General features: G+C 43.5%; 1 protein-coding gene across 1 annotated transcript in view; it reads left to right on the forward strand.

Moving 5' to 3' along the window:
• Positions 1–23953, forward strand: part of TBC1D19 (TBC1 domain family member 19) — a 217873-nt gene that overhangs the window by 151543 nt on the left and 42377 nt on the right. The window contains exons 14-15 of the mRNA XM_088482998.1: positions 13624–13708; positions 20481–20525. Coding sequence (XP_088339124.1) covers positions 13624–13708; positions 20481–20525 — 130 coding nt within the window. The remainder of the gene's footprint in view (positions 1–13623; positions 13709–20480; positions 20526–23953) is intronic.

The raw sequence follows: 23953 nt of genomic DNA on the forward strand, positions 1-23953 counted from the left end.
GGTGGAATATATAAACCATGGAAGTTATTTCCCAAAGTGTCTGCACCAACCCCGCAATAAGCTTATTGTGCTCTCTAGGTTTCGGTTGATTTTAATTATCTCTGTGTGGTTTTTTATTTTTTTGCAACACCAAATCCTTGTACAATGTACCATGTTTTCTGATGTCTGTAAAGCGACTTTGAGTCCTATGGGAGAAAAGCGCTATATAAATAATATTATTATTATTATTATTACTCCACATCACACTGGAAAAACTTTCTCCTCTTCCGCAGCCTAACCCTCCCCTCCCGCAGCCTAACCCTCCCTTCCCGCAGCCTAACCCTCCCCTCCCGCAGCCTAACCCTCCCTTCCCGCAGCCTAACACTAACCCTCCCCTCCCGCAGCCTAACCCTAACCCTCCCTTCCTGCAGCCTAACCCTAACCCTCCCTTCCCGCAGCCTAACCCTAACCCTCCCTTCCCGCAGCCTTACCCTAACCCTCCCCTCCCACAGCTTAACCCTAACCCTCCCCCTAGTGCCTAGCCCTAACCCTAAGTGCCTAGCCCTAACCCTAAGTCTCCCCTAATGCTTATTATTATTATTAATTATTATTACTCCACATCACACTGGAAAAACTTTCTCCTCTTCCGCAGCCTAACCCTCCCCTCCCGCAGCCTAACCCTCCCTTCCCGCAGCCTAACCCTCCCCTACCGCAGCCTAACCCTAACCCTCCCTTCCCGCAGCCTAACCCTAACCCTCCCTTCCCGCAGCCTAACCTTAACCCTCCCCTTCCCGCAGCCTAACCCTAACCCTCCCTTCCCGCAGCCTTACCCTAACCCTCCCCTCCCGCAGCTTAACCCTAACCCTCCCCCTAGTGCCTAGCCCTAACCCTAAGTCTCCCCTAATGCTTACCTCTGCAATCTGTCGGGATTCTGACAGTCGGGATGCCACTGTCTGTATTATGACTGTCAGGATGCTGACTATATCCCGTGACTACAGTAATAGCTGCACAGAGCTAAGCCACCATTTTATCTCAGTGAAACTGTAAGTTTCTTGAAAGCACAGAGTTTTCTATAGCAGAAACGATTCATCTCTGTGTTCCGGACCACACTCTCATTACTTTATCTCTGTAGCTATAATTTTGCAGCTTCATAGAGAAAATAACAAAACACAATCAATAGAATCCATAAAAAACGGCTATTAATATCATAATATGGGAATAATGATAAGGTAAACAATTTAAGAGTGTGCCCTTTCATTATGTGGTTATGTAAGCGGTTATATATTTCAATCATTCTATATTGAGCTATAAAGGTGCCGTTATCATTTTACATGAGACACCAGATGCATCAGACTCTCTAAGAAAATAATTTACAAAAAAGAGATTAGGCACACAGTGACAATATAAATACTAAATAAAAGCAATCACAGCTACACTTATATAGAGAATTATTAGTTTAATACAAAGATAAATAACTAATAAGAAAAAAAAGTGATGGTGATCTCAATTTATTTCTAAATATTTGATAAACTACAAATCTAATATGTAAACTATTTTATTACTATACATATGTGATAATGTGGGTCGGGTATGGAATTCCGCCAGTCAGAATACAGACGGTGGCATCCCGTCAGGATAGGTAAAACTAACCCTAACCCCTAGCCCTAATTCTCCCTTCCTGGTGCCTGACCCTATCCTCCCCCCCCCCCCCTTTAGTGCCTAACCCTAATCTCCCCTTCCCCGTACCCTAGATCTAACACTCCCCCTAGTGCCTAACCCTCTCCCTAACCCCCGATACTTACCTTTGCAGTGCCGGCGGTCGGGATTCCGGAGCTGGCATCCCATCGCTGTCAGGATTCCGGTGCCAGTATTTTGACGTTGGCATCCCGCATGCCGGGATGCCGACTACATCCCGGTAATGTATCTGGTAAACTCCCTTCCCATAGAATAGATGGTAAGCATAAAATCTTTGGGGGGAGATATATCAAACCTCCCCCATAGTATAAATAAACAAGTAGTGTATATATATATATATATATATATATATATATATATACACATATATATACAGTCAGGTCGATAAATATTGGGACATTGACAGAATTTTCATATTTTGGCCTCTATTCACCACCACAATGGCTTTGAAATGAAACAAACAAGATGTGCTTTAACTGCAGACTTTCAGATTTAATTTGAGGGTAATTACATCCAAATCAGGTGAATGGTGTAGGAATTACAACGGTTTCTATATGTGCCTCCCACTTTTTAAGGGGTCAAAAGTAATGGGACAAACTAAACAAGCCTAAATGTAACTTTCACTTTTTAATACTTTGTTGCAAATCCTTTGCAGGCAATTACAGCCTGAAGTCTGGAACGCATAGACATCACCAGACGCTGGGTTTCATCCCTGGTGATGCTCTGCCAGGCCTCTACTGCAAATGTCTTCAGTTCCTGCTTGTTCTTGGGGCATTTTCCCTTCAGTTTTGTCTTCATCAAGTGAAATGCATATTCAATCGGATTCAGGTCAGGGGATTGACTTGGCCATTGCATAACATTCCACTTTTTAGCCTTAAAAAACTCTTTGGTTGCTTTTGCACTATGCTTCGGGTCATTGTCCATCTGCACTGTGAAGCGCCGTCCAATGAGTTCTGAAGCATTTGACTGAATATGAGCATATAATATTGCCCGAAACACTTCAGAATTCATTCTGCTGCTTTTGTCAGCAGTCACATCATCAATAAATACAAGGGAACCAGTTCCATTGGCAGCCATACATGCCCACGCCATGACACTACCACCACCATGCTTCACTGATGAAGTGGTATGTTTTGGATCATGAGCAGTTCCTTTCCTTCTCTGTACTCTTCTCTTCCCATCACTCTGGTACAAGTTGATCTTTGTCTCATCTGTCCATAGGATGTTGTTCCAGAACTGTAATGGCCTTTTTAGATGTTGTTTGGCAAACTCTAATCTGGTCTTCCTGTTTTTGTGGCTCACCAATGGTTTACATCTTGTGGTGAACCCTCTATATTCACTCTTGTGAAGTCTTCTCTTGATTGTTGACTTTGACACATATACACCTACCTCCTGGAGAGTGTTCTTGATTTGGCCCACTGTTGTGAAGGGGTTTTTCTTCACCAGGGAAATAATTCTTCTGTCATCCACCACAGTTGTTTTCCGTGGTCTTCCGGGTCTTTTGGTGTTGCTGAGCTCTCCGGTGCGTTCTTTCTTTTTAAGAATGTTCCAAACAGTTGATTTGGCCACACCTAATGTTTTTGCTATCTCTCGGATGGGTTTGTTTTGATTTTTCAACCTAATGATGGCTTGCTTCACTGATAGTGTCAGCTCTTTGGATCTCATATTGAGAGTCGACATCAACTGATTCCAAATGCAAATGTCACACCTAGAATCAACTCCAGACCTTTTACCTGCTTAATTTATAATGAAATAACGAGGGAATAGCCCACACCTGTCCATGAAATAGCTTTTGCGTTGATAGTCCCATTACTTTTGGCCCCTTAAAAAGTGGGAGGCACATATAGAAACCGTTGTAATTCCTCCACCGTTCACCTGATTTGGATGTAATTACCCTCAAATTAAATCTGAAAGTCTGCAGTTAAAGCACATCTTGTTTGTTTCATTACAAAACCATTGTGGTGGTGAATAGAGGCCAAAATCTGAAAATTCTGTCAATGTCCCAATATTTATGGACCTGACTGTATATATATATATATATATATATATTTATATAATCCACCTCAGTCTTTTATAGGATGTACCAGTGTGTGTGTATATCTATATATATATATATATATGTGTGTGTGTATAAATGTATATGGGGTCTGTATACAGCTGTTTTTTCTATGTATATGAGTGTATGTATGAGTATACAGATGTGTCCATATACACCTTTCCTAAAATCTAGCCATATGGCCAAATGTGCCATGCATTGAATCTGCGACTTAGCCACGCATTGTGATTTTTCTTAAAATCTGCTGCTTTATACGAATACTTTTGCAGGAAAAAAAAAATTGGGACCTATCCAATTGCTACTCGCCGTGGAGCATCTGTGCTGGCATCTCGTGCCAAATGAAGCAAAAAAGGAAAGGTGTATGAGGACACATCTGTGTCTATGTCTATGTAATAAAGCAAGTACAGTGTACTGTAAATAAACAGGTGGCATAGTTTCCTCTATAAAAGGCATTAGGTATGTATACAGTATCTATGTATAAGAGTCTGTACATGTTTATCTATGAGTTAATGTAACTGAGTACATGTGTATGTATGTAAAGCCACCCCCCATTCTCCGCCCAAGAATGCCTGTCGGAATTGCATTGATCTTAACTCAATTATGATCTGCCTCCGCAATAACCATCAGGACACATGCACACTGTGTCTGACGCATGCACCAATATAAAATATCTGGTGCTTGCGCCCAGTGTCTTAAATGCGTCCACCTCTGGATCAGGCCCAGAGTTTCCCCGGTACATGACTTAAGGTGGGTACACACTAGACCAGGGGTGGCCAACCTGCGGTTCTAAAGCCGCATGCGGTTCTTTTGTTTCTAAGATGCATCTTCCACCACTGGAACTGGGAACGCTGGTCTCTGAAGCGATCAGAGACTAAAGAAGCCTCTGATCGCTTCAGAGGCCAGCGTTTCCCAGTGATGTATTACGTCATGATGTCACCCGCAATGTGAAGAGCCTGCCCTGCACGCCTGCTGGATCTAGTTAGATCCAGTCAGAGGCAGCATCAGTGGGAGCCAGAGCCAGCGTGGTCATGTAAGTACTGGGCTGGGGGCACTGTATAAGGGGCACAAATACAGGTTGCACTGCATAAGGGCCAAAACTACAGGGGGCACTGCATAAGGGCCAAAACTACAGGGGGCACTGCTTAAGGGGCACAAATACAGGGGGCATTGCATAAATGGCACAAATACAGGGGGCACTGCATAAGGGGCACAAATACAGGGGGCACTGCACAAGGGGCACCAGTAGGTCATGCTCCTACAAATGTCATACAAAAGGCGTGCTCACAAAAATGGGGCGTGGCCTTGTGCAGCACGCTTCCTGTCGGCTCTTTAGCTTAGCTACAGGTATTTTTTGGCTCTTTGCCTCTGACTGGTTGGCCACCCCTGCACTAAACGATGTGCTCATGATGCGATATCGTGAACGATTTCCCTTGAACTATCCCCGGCATCTCCCCGCCATTCCAGGATACGATATGGTGCTTAAAAGTGTCCAGTCTGAACAATGATCTATCATGCATCTTTAACGATTTCCAGTGCATCATGTATGAGATTGGCAGATCTTGCCTGCTGTAGGCAAGATCTGAAGAAACGATGGACGACTCGTGGGTACTCACACAGCCATCGTTATCGTGAGTGGACACTCATGATCTGCACATATTTTACATGATTTGTCATTCAATTGTGCAAAAAATCATCTACTGTGTGGGCACCATTTACAGTACTTGAATATGAGACTTTTATTGCATTACTGATACCTCGGAATAATACACTATTGCATCTCTCTCATTTTTTACTTCCATTTAATGATTTGATACAGGGGACTATGATTGCGAACTCCAAGTGTGAACCTATCCTATTGGATTTCATACAAAGTGCCTGTTTTTGCGCACAGTTGTGGAAGCCAGATTTATCTGATGCTAAAGCGAGTTTCTACAGGGCTAATGTGAGTTTCCATATGGCTTCATGCAGGAAGCCTCTCTGCCCACTGTTTTTTCACCCACAGCCACAATAATCATTATTTGTATTGACTCTCACACTAGCCCCATGCTAGGTGCAAGAGATCCGTCAGAAACAGGCTTTCCTTCTCCATATGGCGACTCGGATGGAGAATAGCATGGAAAGCTAGCTACACGTCCACCACACACTCCCACTAGAAAGATTTATTGACTTGCGTTTACCACCCAGTAATGCCCATTTCATGCAGTAATGCCCATTTCATGCTAAGCGATATACAGCAAAGATCCGTCCAAATCACTTATGTAAACGCTCTGTCTGGTAACACTGGCTTTTTGCAACCATGAAAGATGCGTCTGTCTCAGACACAGGCCTATTATCTCTAGCTGTATAAATTAAAGTGTATCTTCTATTAATGGACTTATTCTATCACTCCACTATATGGATGTATAAGGCAGTGCTACTTTTTTAATAGCTTATACATAAAGAATTACACCATCAATGGTTAAATTCTAATTCTAAATTCTAATACCATATATTCTACTTCCAGAGATTCCAACATCGAGACAGCCCATGCACAGTACTGCTTCTATTCATTTTTGGGATGATCATTAATGGTGTGGTGGAACCATTGTTTGTAATTCTGCTGGTAGTCATTCTCATTCTCTTTGTGCCATGTGTGTTGACATCTATAGACGTGCATAAGTGGTATGTGGATAATAAGTTGGCGTGTGACTACAGCACATGCACTGGGGTAAACGGGCGGTACAGTGACGCTTTGCCTAGGGCACCTAGAAACTTAGCACCGGCCCTGGCTGATTGGTTGCTATTGTCAACTTCTCCATTTGCCCTCTTTTGAATGTTTGATAAATCTCCCCCCAAGTTGTTAACATATTCAAAGTACCACAGTCTTTAACTTTACCTTTGGTGTGCCAGAGGAGTAACAAAAATCTTGTATTAGATGCCAATAGTGTGGAGCCTCCTGGCTCCTGGATTATACCTTGTGTGCTTTTGTGAGTTATCCTTGAAAGCTATTCAGTTAGCTGAGTCGTGGCTAATAACCATGAACTGTCCTTTTCAGTATGTTAAGTTGATTTCTGCTTATTAGGTAAATCACTATTTGCCAGTTAGAGCGCAACCTGTATATAGCGAGGCTCCATAGTAGAATAGCTGAATTCCCAGCTTCTGATAAGTTGTGCACAAATAATTACTCAAATCAAGTCTCAAATGACTTTGTATACAGGAGAGAACCGAGCACCTGTTATAGTGTGTTTGCCCCATCAATGCACTGATCTGTATATTGCAGTCCAGTTCCCCAAAAGAAACCTCCTCTCCACCAAGTATATGGAACTGGTGAAGAACAGAGTGTTAGGCGATATATCAGGTAGTATTTTCTACTCACAGCAACCTCCGATCAGCTGTGTCCTGACCAGTCTCTCTGGTCTTTCATACTGGCATAAATATTAAGCTACCACCAGCACTCTTTGTTGACAGTAACAATTACATAATGTCGACATTATGAAGGTTGACAGTCACAATGTGTTGCTTATCCTGCCCATGTAGTACACCCAAGATGGTTGCCTCACCTGGTACTTTCATGGGTAGTATGACAAATCTGTGGATCAAATGATACTATGGGTAACCTATTTTTTTTTTTTTTAATTTTATGTTCCTCCCAGGATGAGTCCTTTATACACATTGGAGTCAGCCTTTTTGTTTGCTGATCATGAGAATGCTGCATATCCATTCACTAACAACTTAGGACCTTTCTGAGTCATGAGGGCTTACCGCGTTTGGCACCTGAGTAAGGTGGTCACTTCCGAAACTCTTCTGCCCTGTGTTTTTCTCCGCTACACCTCATGCTTTAAAACATAAATATATGGCTTAAGCTGGGTACACACTGAGCGATATGTACTCAGCTGACACGTTGGCCCGACTGGCCAACATATGGGATCCTGGGTAAACATCAGAATGAGGTAATGAACGGCTGAATGATCCCTTGTTCCGTCCTTCAATACCCACAATGGGGCCGAATGCAATATCAACCAGTTGGACGTGCAGCACGGCCGACCGGACGATACAAGATGCTACCACGGGAGCGTGCATATTGGCCATACAAACTGAGCGATGCGGCCGTTGTGTCGTTCCGATTCGGCCGAAAGCGACATATCATGCTGACATCGACTCAGTGTTTACCCAGCTAAAGTGTAGCCTGTGAAGGCTTGAGGCTTGAGTCACTTTGTGCTTCAGCAATGTTCCCAGAGAATCGATGGATTATATATTTGCTCAGTCTACAAAATGTCTAAAGGCCACGGCATTTGCAGCAGGCAGTGGATACAATTTAAACAAGGTAATCATACATGAGAAAACTATATAGTACTATCGTAGAATGTCAGGGAGACTCCCAAATTTCGGAGAGCAGGCCACCTCTCCTTATCCCTAGTGAAGTGTTGGGGCGATTTACAGCGAATCACGTCAACATGGCCTTTTTGCCCGCTAGGTAATGCTGAGGCACAGGGGCGGGTCCATGATAATCAGAACCGTGCCGCTACGCCACCTGCACCTCCCCTCCAGGATATCTGTTATTGGAGGTCATAGATGTCGACAAGTATGCTTTATGCCAGATATCAAAAGTACATTAATATCACTTTCACACAGAATGTGTGAAATATCCTGGCTTTTACCCGGGTGGGTTGACCGGTAAAAGACTTACCCCCCTTTCACACAGAAAATAAAATTACCGGGTAAAGCACTTTTACCCAGTAATTTGCAGATCGACCTTGGTAAAAAGAATGGTTGGAGACCCGGCAACTTCGACCCTGGACGACCCTTTCACACAGAAAAAAACCCGTGTTGATCTGCAAATTACCGGGCAAAAGTGCTTTACCCGGTAATTTCATTTTCTGTGTGAAAGGGGTATAAACAATATTTTAAGATATGAAAACCACACATTTGCCAGTTAAACACCGCATCCTGATGTCTCTTTATTATATATGGAAAAAATTGTAGCACAAAAATAATTGCTGCAAATAATTGCATATCTTTTTATAGCTGAGAACGCCATAAGGTTATGGAAAAATCACTGCTGAAGCTCTCATGAACCACGACAAATTACTAATATATTGAGCCTGCGCTTAATGACAGAGAGAGAAAGCACTAAGGGTCAAATAGGGCATTCCTAATGTGAAGTGTGGATAATTTATCTGTAAATACCTGTGAGCTAGGAACCTGTTGCTCTAATTACCACTTAATGTTTTTTTCTCTAAATGTAATAGTGATGGCTGATTTTATTAACATTACTAATCCGCAGTGGTTTGCAGAGGTTCTTGGCTTATTATCAGTGTGTAAATTACACTTTTTCTTTTATATTTAACTACTTTGTATAAAGCAGCTTAAGAATCAGAGAATGTATACAAGTAACAACGTTCACTGTATGTTACTAAAAGAATCAAGTATTTATTGCTGTAAATAAGTTAAAATGCCAGTACTTAAACATACAGCCATTGACAATGATCAATAAAAAGTTCATAAGCCTCAATTAGTAAGAAATTAGTAACATATAAAGGGGTCTATTCAGCAGTGATTTTTCTACATAAAAAAATCCAGAAATCATAATTTTCGCATATTTTATGTAAATCCACTATTCAGCAATGGGTTAATGGAGAAGATAACGCGATTATCTTCATTAATTCCCATCTGGCAGAGTACCGCACTGTAGGGATCAGCCATTGATCTCTACAGTGCTTTAACGCTTTTTGCTATTCAGTAAAGCAACTAGCGATAAATTACTCGAAAAATCCTTACTTTATATAACGCCATCTCAGAATGGCGTTATATGAAGAAATCACATTAAATTCCCTGTAAACTGCAGGGACAGAGGGACATTTTCGCATAAGTCCCTGCAGAATCCTGTAACTCCACCCCAGTCTCCGTCCCTGGATTGCAGAGACCGCGGACAGGTAAGCACTCTAGAGCCTATTAAACCTGCCGAAATTGATTGAAATGTGTACACAGTTTATGTGCTTTTATATTTTACATTTATATATAAGTATATAGGCTAATATATGTATCACAGAAATAAACCAACCACACAAGGTATAGATTATGGCCCTCATTCAGAGGCTCTTGCAAGAAGCGAGCGCTCGTTCTGAATGAGGGCGGGCGCTTGTATATTTAAGTGCGGCCTCCTGATCGCTAGCTAAGCTGTGGGTTACCACCCACAGCTTTAGCGACCGACCAGGTTGATGGTGGCGATGGTCTTGACCATTGGGCTTGCGACGAGACCCTAAGGTTGGGTCTCGGCAACCGCAAGCCCCAGGGGGTTTTCCTGCTCTGATCGAGCAGGAAGCTCCCCACTGACATCACTGGTGGTGTCAGTGCGGCCACCCACAAAACAGCAGGCGTTCCTTAAGCCTCCATTTGTGAAACCACCCCCCCGCCACGCCTACAAAACAGGCCGAGCTGTCGATCACCATCACTTTTGTAGTGAGCTCCGGAGCGAGAGAATTTCTCTCTCGCTCCAGGGCTTGAGCACGCACAGTGTGGCTGCTGCGCGTGCGCAGAGCCTAAACATCGACCCGGTTGCGAGCATTCAGTGCTTGCGACCGGGTCTGAATGAGGGCCTATATCTTATTATTAGCTATCCAAACTCTAATGCCTTCTTATAGGAAACTGATATATATATGGGGTGCTACCACTTCACTATAAATTCAAATACAAAAATGAAAGGACAAAGATTTGTGTATGATGGTGCACCACAATACACAAATCTTTGTACTTTCATTTTTATATAGTCTAATATAAAGCCTGTATATACATGTCAATTACTTTGGACAGCATGGAGATGCACTTACCCGTCGGCGGTCAGCACAAAGCAGGGACGGAGACTGTTCGGAAGCACATGACTGAGCAGTAACAGACGGTATTGTTTTTGGAAACCGATAAAAATGCCTTCTGTAACATCGCAGGGACAGCGTGCTATCGCAACCGCTATCCCAGCTCTAAATGATGCTGAATAGCAGCCATATTTATAATTGATAAAACAAATTGTGACGATATTGCCCAATAATATTCCGGGCAACATCATCACTACTGCTGAATAGACCCCAAAGTGACATAAGTGTAGAGACAATCCCCTCTCATATAAGGGATTGTGCTGCCGTCTGGAATTATACCTCCCCATCCCACACCATGATGACCACAATGTAAATAGCATATAATACTAAAGTTGCATGTTTTTAAAATCTCCGTGTCACAAATGAAATATTAAGCACCTCCTGTTGATCTATTAAAATGTGTGAGCCAGTAATAAATACACTTGTGCACCAACTAGGAGATCTGGAAAACATGCACTGTTAGGGGTGCACTGTTCTAGACAATCTATAGGGTCAATTATTAATACTGTATAATAATACACTATCCAGTTCATAAGGAGACCAATCTGTACGTATATGTCCAGGGGACTGCAAGGTTATTTTGCTGCTCTCCCAAATATCCAAATTTGCTGAAATCATTTAGAATGGAGTCCACATCTGACATAAAATCAACTCAGGCAGGATGGCCCTACTTACGAATATAATGGCTTACTGTGATCGCTGGTCCTGTATAGAAGGCCGCCATCAGGAGGGGACTGCCGGGACTGGAGTCCCGGGCCCGGACACCTGGTAGAAAGGGGAGGGCCCACTTTTCTAGCATTTTTTTATTTTTTTTACGGAGTGCGCTGCTGCTGTCTCTGTCGGATTAAGTTGAGCCTGCGGGCACTAGGACCCACCGCGGCTCTAACAGCCTTGCTCCGGCTGCCCGGGAACACATGCAGGCGCGTCAGTGTTCGGGGGCCGGGACTCAGCAGAGGAGACAGAACAGCAGCAGACGGTAAGTTGAACGTGCTGTGCTTGTGAAAGCGGAGGAGAGGGGGGCTGGCTGGACACACACAGAAGAGGGGGCTGGCTGGACACCTAACGGGGCCTGGCTGGTTGGATAGATAAGGGGGCCTGGCTTGTTGGACAGATAAGGGGGCCTGGCTGGACACATAAGGGGGGCTGGTTGGACACACACAGAAGCAGGGCCTGGCTGTATGTACAGAAGAGGGGGCTGGCTGGACACATAAGGGGGCCTGGCTGGTTGGACAGATAAGTGGGCCTGGCTGGACACATAAGGGGGGCTGGCTGTATGTACAGAAGAGGGGTATGGCTGGATGCACATGAGTGGGGCCTGGCTGGACACACATAAGGGGGGTCTTGCTGGATGACCATAAGGGGGGCTAGCTGGACTCACAGAAAGGGGGGTCAGCTGGACACACATAAGAGGGCAGGCTTGATATTTTTTGCCCAAATGTTTTTTGTAGGAATAAGGTAGTGGGGGAAGGGGGCACTGCCAATTGTGTCAGTCTTGGGCCCCACAATTTCTGATGGCAGCCCTGCCTGTATATATCAGACTTATTACATTCGCTATACTTTGTATGACGTATATTATAGCTGGTTAGGTGCTGATTTATGTCCTCTTCATGGACTGGCCACACTTGCTTTAAAATCAAGCATTTGGAAACCCCCCTCTAGAAATCCTGCGTTTGCCCGTTTCGAGTCACAGATCTTTTTCACAGCAGCCGCACACTAAAATATGGAATCCTCAAAGTTTATAGAGACCCAGCTCAACCCACAGCCGAGGAGCGTGATATTCCCTGCGAGAACACTGCCTTCTGGCTCTCCGTACTCTGCACGCCAGGTGCTCAGGATTTGCAGTGTCTTAGCTCAACCCACAATCTGGGAGCGAGTTTCTCCCTGCAGGGACAACTGTCTGTTGGTTCTCAGTGGCCAATTGTTGCCGGAGTTGTTATTTTTAGTGCAGGGAGGATAGGGACGGGATCCTCTGACGTTCCTGGATCCAATATAAGTCCCCTATATATGAGAAAAAGAAAAAAAATCCACGTTGCGCTAAGATGTATGGCTGTCGGGCCAAAGGAAATATATATATATATAATATGATTATCAGTATATAAGGCACTTATATGTAACACTTAAAACCTGCTGCTCTCCTCAGTAACGTCCCCTACAGAACACAAATACAAAACACAGAGAAGAGAGCGCTGGATTTAAGAGTACATATTTAATTAGTACAAGACCACAAATTTATATCATTAAAACATCATTCAATATATATGTAAAAAACAGGTTCCTAGAAAGCACAATAGAAACAACATTGTTTGTTGGATCGTCACTCTGAGAGTGATTAATGAATGCAAATGAGCAGTCACACAAAGACAGTCCATATCAGTGGTAATTTACATCCGGGCAAAGCTAAAACTGGTTAGTATAAGCATGCATGTACCTTTTACTCTCCACTCATGAAGCCGTTAGTATATGAGACATTCAGTAAAAAGCCACATGAATGCGCATGCAGAGTCTGTGCAGCAAGAGGTTAATACAAGGGAGAATAGGAAGGGAGAGCTAGTGTTCTGTCCTTGGGGAAGCAGGTAATTGTTAGTATATACTAAAGCCCCTCAGTAGTTCAGTCATAATGACCATGCTCCCATAATGGTCCGGTTATACTTGGTTATCTGACAGTGCCCCGCTGTCCCTAGACACCTCTGATAAAACGACCCGCAGGATAGGTCGAGAAACGCATCGGAACTGTGACTGCTCTTTTAGGGTGCCAGCCAATCAGCTCCCAACTGTCATTTTTCAAACACGGCCTGTGAGATAACAGTTGGGAGCTGATTGGCTGGTACCTTATCACTTTCTTATCCCTTTTCACTCTGTCTCCTAACACTGCTTAGTAAATAGAGCATTTAGTAAGATACAGTGAACGTTGTTACTTGTATCCATTCCTTGATTGTTTGGGATACAGCTTTATCGAATCAGGATGTGTGCTTTAACTCTTAAGCGCCTCGGCTTCTATTTTCTTGCTATATTTAACTACTTTGTTGTCACTGTAACTTTCCACAGGTCTTACTCTGCTTCTCCCGAGACACCTCTGTGCTCGAACACTTTGTATACAATAGTGCATCGCCACCAAAGTCCTACATTCGAGGTAAGTCTGCTTTCTCCAAATGCTCATCCAAAAAAATAAGGGGAAGACACTGACATGGTATGATATCACATATAACGTAAGTCATGTATATAATGATAGCACATGCTCTGTTGTCCTGTGATTGTGTCATGTACACACACGGACCTGATTCGGAGTTGATCCTGCTCCCATTTGTGTAGAAAATGCACCTAAGGGATGTGCAAATATAGGCAGATGATGATGACTTGGTGTAAACCCGGCACGTCTGCTGCCAATGCTGAGCTGGATGCTGCTCTCTGTATATGGGCAGTCATATGCTGCTTCTGCTTTTTACAATTTTTGTTGTTGTTGCCTATTTTACCACCAACTCTGAGTATGTCTTTCAGAAATACTTTATTCTGAAGGCAACATGCGTCTTTATGCCAATGACACTACAAAGCCCTTCCCTAGTGTACATCCGTACGTCGGAATGTGCAAATACTGAGACCCTCGCTGTCAGCATCTTTAGGCACTGTAATACTGCTTTGTGCATCTTTAGGCGCTGTAATACCGCTTGGTGCATCTTTAGGCGCTGTAATACCGCTTGGTGCATCTTTAGGCGCTGTAATACTGCTTGGTGCATCTTTAGACGCTGTAATACCGCTTGGTGCATCTTTAGGCGCTGTAATACCGCTTGGTGCATCATTAGACGCTGTAATACCGCTTGGTGCATCTTTAGACGCTGTAATACCGCTTGGTGCATCTTTAGGCGCTGTAATACCGCTTGGTGCACCTTTAGGTGCTGTAATACCGCTTGGTGCATCTTTAGGCGCTGTAATACCGCTTGGTGCATCTTTAGGCGCTGTAATACCGCTTGGTGCATCATTAGACGCTGTAATACCGCTTAGTGCATCTTTAGACGCTGTAATACCGCTTGGTGCATCTTTAGGCGCTGTAATACCGCTTGGTGCATCTTTAGGAGCTGTAATACCGCTTGGTGCATCTTTAGACGCTGTAATACCGCTTAGTGCATCTTTAGGCGCTGTAATACCGCTTGGTGCATCTTTAGGCGCTGTAATACCGCTTGGTGCATATTTAGATGCTGTAATACCGCTTGGTGCATCTTTAGACGCTGTAATACCGCTTGGTGCATCTTTAGACGCTGTAATACCGCTTGGTGCATCTTTAGACGCTGTAATACCGCTTGGTGCATCTTTAGACGCTGTAATACCGCTTGGTGCACCTTTAGGCGCTGTAATACCGCTTGGTGCACCTTTAGGTGCTGTAATACCGCATGGTGCACCTTTAGCCGCTGTAATACCGCTTGGTGCACCTTTAGGTGCTGTAATACCGCATGGTGCATCTTTAGACGCTGTAATACCGCTTGGTGCATCTTTAGGCGCTGTAATACCGCTTTGTGCATCTTTAGGCGCTGTAATACCGCTTGGTGCATCTTTAGACGCTGTAATACCGCTTGGTGCATCTTTAGGCGCTGTAATACCGCTTGGTGCATATTTAGATGCTGTAATACCGCTTGGTGCATCTTTAAGCGCTGTAATACCGCTTGGTGCATCTTTAGACGCTGTAATACCGCTTGGTGCATCTTTAGACGCTGTAATACCGCTTGGTGCATCTTTAGGCGCTGTAATACCGCTTGGTGCATAGTTAGATGCTGTAATACCGCTTGGTGCATCTTTAGATGCTGTAATACCGCTTGGTGCACCTTTAGGTGCTGTAATACCGCATGGTGCATCTTTAGACGCTGTAATACCGCATGGTGCATCTTTAGACGCTGTAATACCGCATGGTGCATCTATAGACGCTGTAATATCGCTTGGTGCATCTTTAGATGCTGTAATACCGCTTGGTGCACCTTTAGGTGCTGTAATACCGCATGGTGCATCTTTAGACGCTGTAATACCGCTTGGTGCACCTTTAGGTGCTGTAATACTGCATGGTGCATCTTTAGACGCTGTAATACCGCTTGGTGCATCTTTAGGCGCTGTAATACCGCTTGGTGCACCTTTAGGTGCTGTAATACCGCATGGTGCATCTTTAGACGCTGTAATACCGCTTGGTGCATCTTTAGGCGCTGTAATACTGCTTTGTGCATCTTTAGGCGCTGTAATACCGCTTGGTGCATCTTTAGACGCTGTAATACCGCTTGGTGCATCTTTAGGCGCTGTAATACCGCTTGGTGCATATTTAGATGCTGTAATACCGCTTGGTGCATCTTTAGGCGCTGTAATACCGCTTGGTGCATCTTTAGACGCTGTAATACCGCTTGGTGCATCTTTAGACGCTGTAATACCGCTTGGTGCATCTTTAGGCGCTGTAATACCGCTTGGTGCATAGTTAGATGCTGTAATACCGCTTGGTGCATCTTTAGATGCTGTAATACCGCTTGGTGCACCTTTAGGTGCTGTAATACCGCATGGTGCATCTTTAGACGCTGTAATACCGCTTGGTGCATCTTTAGGCGCTGTAATACCGCTTTGTGCATCTTTAGGCGCTGTAATACCGCTTGGTGCATCTTTAGACGCTGTAATACCGCTTGGTGCATCTTTAGGCGCTGTAATACCGCTTGGTGCATATTTAGATGCTGTAATACCGCTTGGTGCATCTTTAGGCGCTGTAATACCGCTTGGTGCATCTTTAGACGCTGTAATACCGCTTGGTGCATCTTTAGACGCTGTAATACCGCTTGGTGCATCTTTAGGCGCTGTAATACCGCTTGGTGCATAGTTAGATGCTGTAATACCGCTTGGTGCATCTTTAGATGCTGTAATACCGCTTGGTGCACCTTTAGGTGCTGTAATACCGCATGGTGCATCTTTAGACGCTGTAATACCGCATGGTGCATCTTTAGACGCTGTAATACCGCATGGTGCATCTATAGACGCTGTAATATCGCTTGGTGCATCTTTAGATGCTGTAATACCGCTTGGTGCACCTTTAGGTGCTGTAATACCGCATGGTGCATCTTTAGATGCTGTAATACCGCTTGGTGCACCTTTAGGTGCTGTAATACTGCATGGTGCATCTTTAGACGCTGTAATACCGCTTGGTGCATCTTTAGGCGCTGTAATACCGCTTGGTGCATCTTTAGACGCTGTAATGCCGCTTGGTGCATCTTTAGACGCTGTAATACAGCTTGGTGCATCTTTAGGCGCTGTAATACCGCTTGGGGCATATTTAGATGCTGTAATACCGCTTGGTGCATCTTTAGACGCTGTAATACCGCTTGGTGCATCTCTAGACGCTGTAATACCGCTTGGTGCATCTTTAGGCGCTGTAATACCGCTTGGTGCATATTTAGATGCTGTAATACCGCTTGGTGCATCATTAGACGCTGTAATACCGCTTGGTGCATCATTAGACGCTCTAATACCGCTTGGTGCATCTATAGATGCTGTAATACCGCTTGGTGCATCTGTAGGCGCTGTAATACCGCTTGGTGCATCTGTAGGCGCTGTAATACCGCTTAGTGCATCTTTAGGCGCTGTAATACCGCTTAGTGCATATTTAGACGCTGTAATACCGCTTGGTGCATCATTAGACGCTGTAATACCGCTTGGTGCATCTTTAGGCGCTGTAATACCGCTTGGTGCATCTTTAGACGCTGTAATACCGTTTGATGCATCATTAGACGCTGTAATACCGCTTGGTGCATCTGTAGGCGCTGTAATACCGCTTGGTGCATATGTAGACGCCACCATTGGTCACACCATGAAAACTTGCACCAGCCTGTCATACGATCGATCGTGTGCCTCACGTGCCCATCAGGAAAAGTCATTGAAATGACGTGAATGGACGCACGATGCATCGCATGCACTAAATACACAGTATGATCTGCACACGATACGATGGATAATATGGGCTCCACATCTGATCATACGATCCGTTTATAGGAGCTGCGGGAGCATGCATCGGATCGTATCTTACTCCAAAAATACACGATTTCCACAGGATCCATCGTAAGACTCATCGAAAATCGGGTAATCGGCCCGAAATCATGCAGGTGTAATAACTAAGGCAGAACAGCGCAGTCCCCATAATGCGCAATGGGCTCTTTGGTTGGCACCAATTTTTCAAGCTCCAACAAGCTTAGTTTTATGGAGCTTGGCCCTGATGGCTAACACCAACTAAATGTAGCGTCAGCCGGTCTGTGTTATGGGGAGAGTGGGCTCTCCTGGCTCCATGCTCCTCTCCTCCCTCTTCTCATTCACCTTTGTTTCTGTGCATGTGCAGTGAGAAGGCCGGGTCAGAACATGGAAGTAAAGATTGTATAAGCTATTGCCTTACTATACACAAGAGAAGAGTATGCAAAAGCACCACAAATTACCCTGAGCATCGCATTCAGGGCCTGATTCTGTAAGGATCGGAATTGCAAAGCTGCACGCAGGCTATAGATATATGATGTATGCACGCAGGCTATAGATATATGATGTATGCATGCAGGCTATAGATATATGATGTACGCACGCAGGCTATAGATATATGATGTATGCACTCAGGCAGCTTTGCAATGGCGATCCTATGCAGATATGGTAATGCACAGGAGGCATCACGCCCCCTGCGCATTACTTAACCGAGCTGCGTTGTTCAATGCAGCGACACGCCTCTGTTTCGGGCAACGAAGGCTGTCGCCGCCCCCTCTCCGCCCCCAAACGGCAGCAGACTGTCAATCACTGACAGTCTGCTGCCAGTTTGCTAGTAGACTCGCAGACCCGGGTCTGGCGTCTGCGCAGATTCCCAAACAACGGGAATCTGCATTCAGCTAGTGCACTGCTGAATCAGGCCATCAGTATACCGAACAGAAATATTATGATGGTTTACTGCAATTCAATGGCAGCGGTGGGTGTCCCTATGCTCAGGTAAGCTTTGGATACATTAGCATATTTTCGCATGCTGCGTTCCGTGCGAAATCCCAGCTACGATTGTATTAGTATTTATCCATGAATCCTTCCCTTAGACCCATGGTAATGTCAGAATGTGCTGAGTCTGCCTTGTGACTGGTGCACTTGTCCTACACTAATCGAGATGATAAGAGACCGGTCTACACTGTCTGTCTAACCTTCAGTGTATCGTTCTCAGCTTGGTATTCTGCCTGATCCCTGTGCCTGTCCTAGTTCTGTGCTGTCTGCTGTTCAAACTTTTGCTGCTCGCTGTCCTGTGTATCAGACCTGGAACTTTACCTAGACCCTGTTTTTGCCTACTGTTGTACCTGATTGTGTACCAACCCGGCTCCACTTTTCACTACAATTCAGTGCGCTGCCACCTGGACTGAATGTTTCTGAATCAAATCTGCGGAAGAAACTTATCACAGATTTGTCATTATACTTGCCTGTTAGTGTGCCAAACTCTGGACTGTCCAGACTCTGCTTCACCATACCAGTTGTGGGTTGCTCACTCCCTGCTGCCACACACACATCAACTCCCATACCTGGCTCACGTGATATACGCCAATGGCCCCTGGTACTGTAACAATCAGGTAACCAACCGATCATTGATTGGGACTGCTGATGTATGGAAGCTGAACTGAACATATGGAGTGGTTGGATAACTGACCTATACACAGTAGAGGCAACATTGGTGTTATTGTAAATCTGTCATGTAGTAGTTTTACTAGGCCACTGCCATTTTGTGCCATGGGATAACTTCAACCAAGAATTGTTATTTCCAAACATTTTGATTTCTAATGCAAAGTATTAACCAAATCAGTCTTAATAAATCGGTCTATTATGAAAACAAAATTGCTTATACAGTAATATGAACAAATGTGACATGTTTGGTTTTGCGCTGTAAAATTATAGGAGCATTATGGGCACGGGTTTATTCAACGCAAAGTGAATAGCGTGGGGAACCCGCTTCCGGTGCTTTTCAATTCATTTGCGCTGCTAAGCCCAACCAAGGATTTATTTCGCATCCCTCCGGGGATGCGAGTAGAAATCCGACAAAAGTCCAGGCGCGATGCCGCTTTCTGCCCTTAGCGCTGGGAAAACAGCATCGCTCCGGGAAGTTTAGTCGGAGAATGCCTGTTCTCGTGCCTAAACACCTAACGTCGCGCAGCATTCAATAGCTCCGGGAGCTCATTCCCGGCGCTATTCACTTCACGTTTAATGGAATCGTGACCTATATTTAGTTCAGTGTCACAAACAAAACAAATCCTTCTCCGTTTACAGAAGAGAATATATGATATTTTTCTCTGTCCGCTTTGTCAGTAGAACACGGGGCGCCCAAACCATTTTTGTGATGCAGACATCCAATTTTAAATGAGATTTTGCAATGTAAAAGATTATCCTATAGATAAACACTATTGATGACTTGTTGGGAATCCACAAGTAATAGAATATAGGTATATAATATATATATATTACTATAGATACAAGTACATTCACAGATGTCACTTTGTATAAAACAAAGATAAATGAACAAAAAACAAAAAACAGCCTATACAGTATACTCTCATTTAAGACCATTCATTATATTTTATATTGACGGTAAATTAAGCACAATAGACATTGCCTTGTGGCACTCACTGATTTAAGCCTACTGTATATATTATAGTTAACAATTGCTGTGTACTGGTCAGATTTCAGCACCATTTCATTCATCAGTCAGAAACCAATAAGTGTTTCACTGCTGCTAAGATATTTTGCTTGAGGCTTTCCAATGTACCTGGCATATAACGATCATTTATATTTCCTGTCTTAAATGTCATATCGTTTAGTTATTCTAATTGTGCCTTTGACAACGTATCTTTTTGTTTTGCTCAAATATATCTGAAAATGTGTGTTCATTTAATTGACAGGAAAGCTGGGCTTGGAAGAGTTTGCTGTTGTCTATCCACCCAATGGTATGCAGTGCCCTGTCTCCCTCTAGTGGCCAACTTGAAAATGACAAGTTGTTTTTATTCAATATTGCACACAACACATTATTATTATAATTGTTGTTGATTCATAGTACAAGCAATACATACAATATGGATACTCTCCTTGGTGAACAGTTGGGGTAATTTTTATTTTTTATTCTATATATTATGTATATATTACCAGTTATTTATAAAACGAACACATAGTCTGCAGCACTTTACAGAGAATATTTGGCCATTCACATTACTCCCTCCCACAGTGGAGCTTGCAATCTATATTCCCTACTACATGTACACACATTCACTTACACACTAGGGTTATTTTTAGTTGGGAGCCAGTTAACCTACCAGTATATTTTTGTGTGTATGTATGTATGTATTGTATATATATATATACTTTTTTTTATTATCTTTCTTTATATTGATTAGCTTACTAAAACTTGTGAATACATCGATTAATGGTAATAGAACTAGACATATTAAAAAATGTGTTGTATAACTTGGATAACTTAATGTTTTAGCCCATATAAATGAACAATTGGTTGACACCCTTTTTAAATTGACTGGTAAAATACTTTAAACAATTTATAAAAACATTTTTATATTCACAATATAAAAACAATCAAAATTTTACACTTCAACATATAGTTTCACTTCTTAGTATGCATAAATTAATCCAGTTGTTGGTTCCAAGAGAATAACATAAAGTGTTAACCCTACGCGTTTCGTCAAGCAAGACTTCTTCAGGGGTTACTTCACATATTGCATAGAATACATTTTTCTTCTTAAAACTTCAGATACTGATCAGCAAGGAATAGCATACTAGCTTTCACAGGCAATTCAAGGTCTTAGTCTTTATAATAGGTTATCTACCTTACAACAGCCTCATTTACCACTTATGAATATTCAGAAAAAAAGGGGGCAAGGAGGCTGGTAATAGCAGAGTGAAACTCAGGGAGTATAGGAAACAGGCAAATTCACCATAAAAGCAGTGTTTGATCAAAAAGTATATTCTATGCAATATGTGAAGTAACCCCTGAAGAAGGATTGCTAGACGAAATGCATAGGGTTAACACTTTATTATATACTCTTGGAACCAACAACTGGAATAATTTCTATATACTAAGAAGTGAAACTATATGTTGAAGTGTCAACTTTTGAAACACGGCCATCAAGTAACATGGTGGAGAGGTGATGTTTTAAGGTTGGACAGGACTTACACAACTAGCATTGTTAAGGACTCGACAATAAGCTCTCACGAGCAGGGCCCTCTTCCCTCATGTGCTTTTCCTTCCCTCCCTTATACCATCATCTCCTCCCCGCTGCCTACAATGGCACCTATCTCATGGCTGCAGCAATGTTTATAACAGGGGAAGATTGATATGGAAAACCAGCCAGGGAAATTTATGGAAGCAGCCCTAATTGGGGCGTGGTTTGATGAGTAGGTGGGGTTTATAGAAGGGGACAGGATCCCTCCTCATAGGGCCCGGTTCTGAGTTGGACGCAGTTGAGGCGTTCCTTGTGTCTTTAGCTGCAGTAGCGTCTGCGACTTTATGCTACAATGCATCTGTGCATCCTAATGTGCAAGGACTGAGGCACTTACTTTCAGTGTCTATAGATAATCATGCTTTGTGCGCCTTTAGATGACACCATCGGTCGCACCATTGAACCAGTCACCAGCCCTATGCTAGGTGCAGATCCTCCGTCCAAGTATGGCCTCCAGTGTAAGAAATTCAGCGTCTCTGTACACAACCACTTTCAGCGACACTACAAAAATGCACCCATACTACGCTACATCTGCATCTGATTAGCCAAAAACTGCCCAGGAACGCCCCAACACATTTCTAATTCACTTCTTCATGTGTGTATCGTGACTCTGTACAAACACCATCAGGATGTATGTGCACTGCAAATCATAGAGGGATAGATGGACAGATACTGTATACAATACACTGTGATGTGTGATTCCTTTATTTAGAATGGCACTCCAAATAACACCACTGTAATAGCTCCGGTACCCTCCGTAGGAAATTACAGCCGAAGCCCAATATACAGACAGATGCAGAGGCACTCGGGTCAATAAACTAGATACAACCACAGGTAAGTGTATACCGACGTTTCAGTGTTTTATTGCATCATCATCAGGGTGATGATGCAATAATGATTGAAACGTCTGTATACACTTAGCTGTGGTTACATCCCGTTTATTGACCCGAGTGCACAAGAAGAGGGCACCACATCGTGCATCAAATACTGTAGTAAAACTATATATTGCAATCATAAAACACTGAAAAATGGCATGCGTACCAATATTGGCGGTTTAAGCCATCACAAGTATAGCAGATTCATACAGAGATACAATCCACAATACACCAGGCCTCTCCGGGCAGACACGTCACAGGATGTCACAGGAAAATCACAATGCCAAGCCATGCTTTATATATAAATAACACAAACACACAGGACACTATATATATATATATATATATATATACATATATATATATATATATATATTCACATCCCACAAGAGATTATTTATTTAGGTGATGCCTGGGATGTGATGTGATCATATTAAATCTATTTAAGAAGTCCTATGTCACATCATGTGGATGTTGTCATGTACACTTACAATTTTGTAGGTGATTCACAAGTTCATAACATAGGACCCCCTGGACCCCTGCAATATATAATACAGTAAGACTAAGAAGAAGACAAGTTGAAGTATATACACAACTTATGACTCTCACTTATTTAAGTGCCAGTCATGGCCGCTCGCTCCTCAGTGAGTCCTGCGGCTGCCCTGCCCCTTCTCCCCTTCCTGGCTTTCCTGCGTTGTTAGCTGCTGGGGGCGGAGCCATGAGGCTTAACTCGCGTGCTCCGCAATGGCCCATGGGAGGAGCTGTTGCGGCTGGACGTGCGCAGGAGACCTCCTGCGACCATTTCACATTCCACTGCTGAATGAGCTTCTGCACATGGCCGCTCCTGATTGGTGCTGAGCTCTGATCATGGTAGCAGTCGTCAGAGCCATCGGCAGGTCAGTGCAAAGCAGCCCAGCATAGGGGAGAGGGGTCCGGCCCAGCAGGAACTTTCCCGGTGGCCCCTGTTTATAACCTTTGTAGTCCATATTCTGCAATGTTTTGTACAATAAGTTTCTATTTTTCTTGTTTTGTTCATACTGTTACTGTTTATGTACTTTGAAAGGTGCTACAAACCCCTTGTGTCATATAAATAGTGGATGATAATAATACACAATATTTATAATCCACTCAGATTACTTCTTCATATTAATAGAAAATATTCTAGATGAATATGTGCGTTCATCTGTCTGACAACTGAAGCTTGTTAAACTTGGGTCAGACAACAAGGCAGTGATCCTATCCTCACTAGCAAATCTACAAACTGGCTGAAAA

The sequence above is a fragment of the Taudactylus pleione genome, unplaced genomic scaffold, assembly GCF_031769625.1.
Source record: "Taudactylus pleione unplaced genomic scaffold, aTauple2 ptg000302l, whole genome shotgun sequence".
In the NCBI taxonomy this organism is placed as follows: Eukaryota; Metazoa; Chordata; class Amphibia; order Anura; family Myobatrachidae; genus Taudactylus; species Taudactylus pleione.